Here is an 8,667-nt window from a genome sequence, read left to right on the forward strand (position 1 = left end):
GCTCACTGCAGACTTTATGAGAGCCAACACACATAATAAAACATCACTAACTGTACGATGTCTGTTGTCATTAGGATGTTGACTGCTAGGATGTTCATATATTCCCATTTAGATAAATAATTACTCATAATCGTCACGAAGAAAAGAGGAGTAGAATCAAGTGTCTTTTTTCGGGTCTAAATTGGCTGTCAAAGTGTAGCAACTTGTCAGAATACGTCTTTGTCCTTTTACTATCCAGGTGAGAGGCATCATTTATGATCTACAATAAAGTTTGACGGGCAAGAAAACAAGTAAGCAGCTGATCAGTCAATCATGTCAACTTTGGCACACAAGCTCATGATCACGACGCCGTTATAAAGTTTGTCTACGTTAACTTTAGAATGTATCAGATTTCATTCATATTGCTTTGTAGATTGATGGAAGGAATTTTAAATACAAAGGAAAAGACTGTCCGTGCCTCAGCCAATACTGTTCTAGATGAAGGTGGTTATTGTTCTGGACCATCTTGCCATTTGTGTGGAATACAGGGTTATTGTTTATCAGTATGGAGTGCACAAATGCAGCGTCAAGAAGTTTGGGAACGTTTTATTATTTGCCCTATAATATCCCTCCTTCTCTTCCATCTCATTCGTATTTCGTTTGTGAGTCCGAATTATGCCGACATTTTCCATTCCATGGTATCTGCTTCCAGGTTGTATCTTGCACGTTGAGACTGGTGCATGCGGGATACAAAGGGTCCCCTCCGGCGGGACAGGTATGTTAGTCCGACTTTTTAAAAACCAAACACGATCGGATTTAGGTGTTTCCATGGGTTGTAGGAGGCTTTTTTTTAGAGCCGAACTATTTGAGAAATCGGACTAATTTAGGCATGGACACGTGCTGCCTGTGGTTTGCTGCAGTCTTAAAGCTTTAGAAATGGTTTTCTAACCCTATCCATACTGACAGATGTCAAGTACATTATTTATCATGTGTCCTTGACTTTCTTTGGATCGTAGCATTTTGTTGCAGGTTTTTGAGATCATTTGATGATTTCTTGATTGAAAAGGTCTGTAGGTAATCAGGTGTGGTCACTGAAATGTGATTAGTTACAGTTAATTCATGATTTCACAACAAGGCAATTACTTTTTCACATAGGGCCAGGTAGGTTTAGATAGCTTTTTCCCTTAAAACATTACATCATCACTTAAAAAATGAATTTTGTGTTTACTGTCATGGCCTGTTACGCCAGGTCATGACTAGTTTTGTATTTTGGTTATTATTTCTCCCAATGTTGTGTTAGGTTATATTTTTAGGCTCCAATTTTGGCTTCTCCTTCCTTTGTGTATGTCATCCTGCTGTGACGTAATCACTTCCCGAGCACTGTTCCCTAAACCTATCTCCTGTTAGTGATTCGTGTTCCCACCTGTTTCTAAGTTAATCATGCTCCTTATCAATACCTGTCTTGCCTGCTACACTCAAAAAATTGAAACATTGACTTTAATTAAATTTATTTTGTCAACAGGTTCCACATAAGTGTATTATGTTGGTTAAATAATTGACCCAACTAGATAAAATTACTTCTGTTCAACAAGAGATATTTAAGTTTATCCAATCGAATTCAGTTATGTTATATGGACATAAATAATATATATACAGGCTACATGTTTTACATTTGTCCTTTAAACATATATTTTATTTATAGAAGTAAAATAATAAATTTAAGTTCAATTTATAAAAATAGGTTTTCATCCAATTTATTTGATACTAATTAGTGTGACATAATTCTAGTTTGTCAACAGGTTCCACACAAATGAATTTCGTACACCCAACATATATTTGTCATTTCCTTTATTAAGCGATATTTATTGAACATTTTGTTGCCACTTGGTCCAAAATAAAACCCTAACAGATATTAGGGTGCAGCATGGTTCAACACCAACAGTTGCAAACTGCTTTTATGCAATCCAACAATCCAACAGGCTTGCAGTTCTCAATTTTTTGTTTTTGTAACAGCATTGTAATCTAACCATTTTTAATATTGTGGAGGGAATACCCTGAAATGTAATTATATTTACAAACATGCCAACTTGTTTTGCATCGTTACCCAACACTAACAATTATAAACTACCTTGATGCAGCATAAACAAACAAAACATCCCTGATTTGTCAATATTATTGTGTGACAATATAACAAACTTGTAGTTCTCTTTTTTTTTTTAAACAGCATAATAGTCAAACTATAACAACATGTGCTGCTGTCAACCTTTAATTTAGTAGTGTGGAAGGAAAACATTTTTACAAGCATGTCAGCTCGTGTTGCAGCCACTACACGAAGTTCTTATGGTCCTCTGGTTATGAAAGAGTTTTCAATATCTACGTAAACAATAACTTCAGCTAGAAGATTTGCTATTTCTATTTCCATTCAGTTGTCAACAAATTTGGTGCTGCATGGTCTCTCACTTAACTTGTCACTTCAGCATCCAAATCAATGTTTGGTTCATTCATACAGTTTGTTCTTGAGCATTTGTACCTTGGCTGAGAGTCTGCCAGCATCCAGCTGAAGGAAGAGCTTTTGAAGTCCTTCAAAGAAGGTCTTCAGTTCCTTAGGATAACTGAGGTTCAGTGCATATATTACACCCATTAAGAGTGCACATGCAGAGGTGACGTCTCCCAGGTCATGAAGAACTTCAACACCCTCGATCACTATTCCAACATCAGCTGGAGGAGTGGTGGCATCACCTCCCTCGACTTTGATGATGTAGATGCCAAGGGTAAGTTGCTCAAGCTCCCTCTGTGCAGCGGTGCCAGCAGTATCCTTTACATAGGGGAGAAAGAAAGGACACAACCAATCTATGAAATCACAGATTTTGTAGAATTCCAAAGATTAACTTTTGCCTTTTAGGTTTCCTTTTAATGAAAATAACTACATACTTCAGAAAGTGCTATTTGTGTAAAAATAAGATAAAGCAGTGCCGAGTGATTCCAGCAAAATTTTAGAGAATTAATTTGTCACCTGAGTTATTTAATCTAATATATACATTTCTTAGAGTTGGCTGTTGTTACAGCAAAATGGAGCACTAACGAAGCTTCACCCAGGGCACCAACGAGCCATCAACGCCAGTGGCTTTGGTACCACCCCCACAGAGGTTAAAATTTAAAATTATTTATTACAGGTAGAAACTAAACTATTAAAATTACCAACCAGGTATTCTTTGAAGAGGATGTTCGGGTCTTCGTTGAGGTAGATACAAAGCGCCCTGAGGATGCACTCCCTCCTCTTTTCAACAGTTTCATTCTAAAGAAAGAAAAAAATACAGAGATATTATTCTGACTGTTAACTTGTCAAAACTGACTCGCTGGGGCGGCTAACAGTGGTTAGAGCAGTCGCCACATGTAAAGAGGCCGAAGGTCCTCGAGGCAGCAGCCGCGGGTTCGACTCCCTTTGCTGCATGTCTCCCCCTTTCTCTCTCACCCCATCTCGTATCTGTAGCGATAGCAAAACATACCTGTGTGATTGGGACCAAAATCCTTCTGATGGTAGTCCCTGCAGAGCCTCCTTTCTTCTTGAACACTTTGATGAGCTGGGCAGTGTGTTGGTCAAGCTGTGCATGGAACTTTGAGACAAGGGGACCAGTAGTGATCCTCACAAATTCTGCTTCCACCTGAAAACATAATGTCCACAAACAACATATTATTGGTACCTATTAAAGCATTTAACATTTAAAACAGAAATACTTTCACAAGAATGTACAAAAACAGGTTGTACTGTAGTATAACAGCCTTTCCTGTGTTACATTTTACACAAAATGATTAACATTCCCATGTGACTGGAAGCCATTACAACTCTCTCTCCCCTGCCCTCCATGTCTGTCACTATGCAATATAGCAGAATTGCAAAAAATAAATAAATTGAAATTGTTGACTATAGCCGATTTAAAAAGCATTTCATACCTCTGCGACAGTGAAGAGTCCTGGCCATCTGATCTTGAACTCCATGATCATGGGCTTGTCTCTGACGACCTCTTGCCTTCTGCGAAGGTCTTAGCCATCTTTTCTTTGACAACTTTATCATTATGTCTCTTCTTGACCTCAGATAACAACGCCAATCTTTCCCCTTCAAGGCTGTCCTGGGTCTCTCCAGCAGGAAAGGGGGGGAAAAAATTGACTTCGGCTTTCCTTGGTTTTTTTACATCATAGGCGGGCTGACATCTATCTGCAGGTTTGTGCTTGAGGGAATTGATGCTCAGTTCTGGGCACCCCAAGTTTCTAAGTTTTGTCCTGTAGTTTGCCATCTTATACTTGAGGCTTATTTTCCAGCCGTAGAAACCACAGAAGGATCTCTGTTCTCTCAAACATGGATGTGCTTTGATTAAAGCTTCAGCAACAGATTCAATTTCCAAGTTTGAGGGATATGCCTTGAACTTGATGATTTCCTGAGCCAGACTTTCCAAGATGTCTGATTTAAGTTTATGACCGGGGGTCAGAAGAACTCCATTTGATACAAAGTCCTGGTTTGCACTTCGAAGTTGCATCTCCACGTCATATGAAAACTTTGGAATTTGGAATTCTGTGTGCCAATGTGATCGAGAAGATTCTGAATCAGAGGAGAGTTTTAATGTGTCAGAAGATGACAAGGATGCTTCTTCCCCACTCTGGTTCATGCTGCCTTGGCTGAGGTCTAGAGCATCTGACAAGCGGATGATTTTCACTGTGCTCTTGTCTTGAATGTCGCAAATTTTGTTAAGGTTAACAAATTCGTTATCAAAGTCACTGTCCATGTACTGGAGTCTAATGTCCTCCTCTATATCAAACTGACGTTTGATCTCATTTGCAAGATCCTCAACAGACATTGGCATGCCTGATTCTATGGTCAGTTTTTCAGCATTGTTGGAACCAAGGATAATCCGTAGTTTTACTGGTGCAGCCATCATCCAAATGAGTCAGTCTAGAGAAGATGAAAACAAAAGTATGAAGTCATTAAATATGTATACATTAAAAGCATTCAAATGAGAAAGAAACCAACTGACTTTGGTCATATGTAAAACGAACTGGACACTGAAGCAAACATTGAGCAATCCACAGACAGAAGCCAGTGGCAATGATAGTAGCATGGGAAACAAACGTGTCATACTATGGTTAACAGTGCTCAAATTAGTTGATTTAGGTTGGAATAGGCAATATGACCTTTTTGACCAAATACCTCAATATCGATATTGTGATGATATAGTGGGGATGACTATGGATGACTATGGTGCTTCTAGAAAATATTTACACAACTAGATTTTTGATAATAATCATAATTTATATGTGGGTAAAAGCAAATAATTGCTAGTTCAGAAAATGTCATCACTTTAATGTAATGGACACACTTTGAAAGAATGTAGCCTTTAAACCTAGGAAGAGACTATACTTATGCCATATTCTGATAGCTTGACCGTATGTGCGCGTCACGTACGTAACTTTTTAAAAATATATAAGCTTTATGAACCTTGGGTTAGGTGAACGGTCTTTTGGGCTGAGTGATTGTGTGTGTTGATCAGGTGTTTGAATTGTATTGGCATGTTCTATGGAGCTAGGAGCTAGCAGAGGAGCTAGGAGCTAGCATAACAAACACGTAGGTGTTTTTATGCAGGATTAATTTGTGGCATATTAAATATAAGCCTGGTTGTGTTGTGGCTAATAGAGTATATATATATGTCTTGTGTTTATTTACTGTTGTAGTCATTCCCAGCTGAATATCAGGTACCGTGAGTATGCAGCCTTGGCTGCTAAACATTTGATAGCTTGACCGTATGTGCGCGTCACGTATGTAACTTTTTAAAAATATATAAGCTCTATAAACCTTGGGTTAGGTGAACGGTCTTTTGGGCTGAGTGATTGTGTGTGTTGATCAGGTGTTTGAATTGTATTGGTGCGTTCTATGGAGCTAGGAGCTAGCAGAGGAGCTAGGAGCTAGCATAACAAACACGTAGGTGTTTTTATGCAGGATTAATTTGTGGCATATTAAATATAAGCCTGGTTGTGTTGTGGCTAATAGAGTATATATATGTCTTGTGTTTATTTACTGTTGTAGTCATTCCCAGCTGAATATCAGGTCACCCCCGGCTCTCACAGCATCTTCCCTATCTGAATAGCTGCAACTCCCCACTAGTCCTTCACTTGCACTTTACTCATCTACAAATCTTTCATCCTCGCTCAAATTAATGGGGAAATTGTCGCTTTCTCGGTCCGAATCTCTCTCACTTCATGCGGCCATCATTGTAAACAATAGGGAACTTTGCGTTATTGTTCAATTGACTACGTCACGCTACTTCCGGTAGGGGCAAGCCTTTTTTTATCATATACCAAAAGTTGCGATCTTTATCGTCGTTGTTCTATACTAAATCCTTTCAGCAAAAATATGGCAATATCGCGAAATGATCAAGTATGACACATAGAATAGATCTGCTATCCCCGTTTAGATAAAAAAATTCATTTCAGTAGGCCTTTAACTTCGGCTAGCGCTAGCGGTTAGCATTCGCGGCTAACACCCGCTTCCCAGCTCACCACAACGGCTCTACTGCTTGTTAAACATAACCAGATGCTCCCGTTGTTGGTGACATTTACCCTTGACAAATGCCACTGGTGCTTTATTTTAGTAGCTAACCTACCTGCCTGGGGGTCGGCGGGGTAAAAGCAGACCGAAGGTAGTGTAGTTTTATCATGCACTGGCTACTGCTCTCTGAAGCACAAACACAACGGAAATATAGAAGTGTTATATCATAAACACACAATTAAATCATGCTCAATATGTAAATAATACAATAAGTATTGATGAAAAATGCCCTCCTACCTCTCAAGCCAGAAACGCAGACAAATGGTGACGACCGTTGGCGAGTTCACCGGCAAAAACAAGAAAGTTGATTCAGAGTTTGCGCACGTGTAGTGTGAAGCATTTGAATTTTCTTCTTACTGCCACCTTCTGGATGTAATAAGTATTTCAATCATAATTCACTTCAATTAAATGTTTTGTGATCAACCAACGCATAATTATTTTGTACACATAACCAAAGACACAATTACATGGACTTTATTAGAAAAAAATATTTTAACATAACAAAGACATATATTTTAAGTAAACTGAAAACATAAAAATTATATATAGTGCACAACACACCTCATTCACTTTTTTGAGTGTAGTAGGCGCGGATTCATTGTTTGCTTCATGCAACAAATTGCGTTAGTTTTTTTGTCTTTGTGTTAAGTTTTCCCCATGTGCTTTTCTAGCTGCAGGATCTTCTTTGTTTTTATACTTTGTTACATTGTTTAAGGAGTAAAATAGACTTTTTTTTACCCGCACGCTGCTTCCTTCTTGTTTTTTGCATCCTGGGACACAACCCTCGCGGTGATGCGACGCAAACAACAGAATAAACAACTACGAGAAGCAAAGGATTTTCGTGGAGATCAAAGCTGCCACACACACCGTGGGTTTTCCATGAGGACGAGGACGAGGAGGACATCTCTCCTGAGGGTGGTGAGGTGTGGAGCTGGCTAATGTCCAAAATAATGGATGCAGGGAGCGGGCACCTCTCCTCGGAGGTTGAGGGGACAGCACGAATGAGTTGTCCCCTAAACTCTTCCCGTGCGGATTTTCTTCTCCTCAGACACGAACGGCTGCTTCTCCGTCACCACTTTAGTCCGAGTAGGGTATGATGGACACACACCTGGCATCTGTTCACTCTGCTTGGACTTTCGTCCAGAGCAGTCAGAGCTCGAATCAGTCAAAGGCCGGTGGCGTCACACAACCAGCATCTGAATCACGTACAAGGGTGCATGGGTGGTGCACTCAATTTGGATTCTTTCCGCCAATCTCCCCCCACTTAAGGACGTTAAATCAAAGGCTGTGGACATTTCTAGTGTTAAAGCACAAATTCTGCCTCAGCTCTCTGCCAGTAGCGGTGCAGCTGGGGAAGCACAGCTCTTTCCACTGTGGTTGCCGCCTGTCTCTTCATCAGCGGGGCCGTTATCAGCGCAAGCTTCAGCTCCACTTTCTGCTTCAGCGCCGTAACCTCCCGGGGACCCTTCAGAAAAGTACAGTGCGGGGTGGATACACGAGTGGTACCAGAAGGTGTTGATTTAGCTGGAAATGGAGGATCCGCTTCTTGTGAGGACACCGCCAGCAGCCAAGCTCGCTCCAGCTTCAAAGCCTGCTCAAGCTAAGCCCGATCCAGTTTGGAATCCTGCTCAAGCCAAGCCAGCTCCAGCTTTGACGCCCGTTCAAGCCAAGCTTGCTCAAGCCAAGCTCACTCCAACCTCTCAAGTGGGTCCGACGCCATCAGCCACTCAAGTGGGTCCGACACAACAAGCCTCTCAGCCAGTCCAGTGGGTCTGACGCCACCAGCTACTCTAGTGGGTCCGCAGACGGCACAAAACTTGTCTCCAGCGGGTCTTCCCACGACACCGCCTCCAGCCTCGTCTCCAGTGGGTCTTCCCACGACGCCACTTTCAGCTTGTGTTTGTTTTTCTCTCTTTGTGACAAGTAAGCCTTTAGTTTCCCCTGTGTGCTTTTTCTAGCGGCACTATCTCCTTTTTTTCTACTTTGTTACATTGCTTAAAGAGTAAAAGAGACTTTTATTATCTGCACACTGCTTCTTTCTTGTTTTTTGCATCATGGAAAACACGACCTTTGTGGCGACGCAACGCGAAGAC

General features: G+C 40.7%; 1 protein-coding gene across 4 annotated transcripts; it reads right to left on the reverse strand.

Annotated features, from left to right (window-relative positions):
- Positions 1–1,796: 1,796 nt before the first annotated feature.
- LOC133638928 (uncharacterized) lies at positions 1,797–6,871 on the reverse strand. Of its 4 annotated transcripts, none has more exons than XR_009823702.1 (6): positions 6,812–6,871; positions 6,630–6,700; positions 3,931–4,924; positions 3,486–3,641; positions 3,182–3,274; positions 1,797–2,794 (listed from the first exon to the last, which is right to left on the reverse strand). XR_009823702.1 is itself a non-coding variant. In XM_062031972.1 (6 exons), the coding sequence occupies exons 3-6, from the start codon at positions 3,979–3,981 to the stop codon at positions 2,477–2,479; spliced, it is 618 nt and encodes a 205-aa protein (XP_061887956.1). In that variant the 5' UTR covers positions 3,982–4,924; positions 6,630–6,700; positions 6,812–6,871; the 3' UTR covers positions 2,105–2,476. The 4 variants fall into 4 exon arrangements, 1 of the variants encoding a protein (XP_061887956.1); XM_062031972.1 differs by having other exon boundaries at positions 2,105–2,794; XR_009823703.1 differs by lacking the exon at positions 6,812–6,871 and having other exon boundaries at positions 6,630–6,738.
- Positions 6,872–8,667: the final 1,796 nt, after the last annotated feature.

The sequence above is a fragment of the Entelurus aequoreus genome, linkage group LG21, assembly GCF_033978785.1.
Source record: "Entelurus aequoreus isolate RoL-2023_Sb linkage group LG21, RoL_Eaeq_v1.1, whole genome shotgun sequence".
NCBI lineage: Eukaryota > Metazoa > Chordata > Actinopteri > Syngnathiformes > Syngnathidae > Entelurus > Entelurus aequoreus.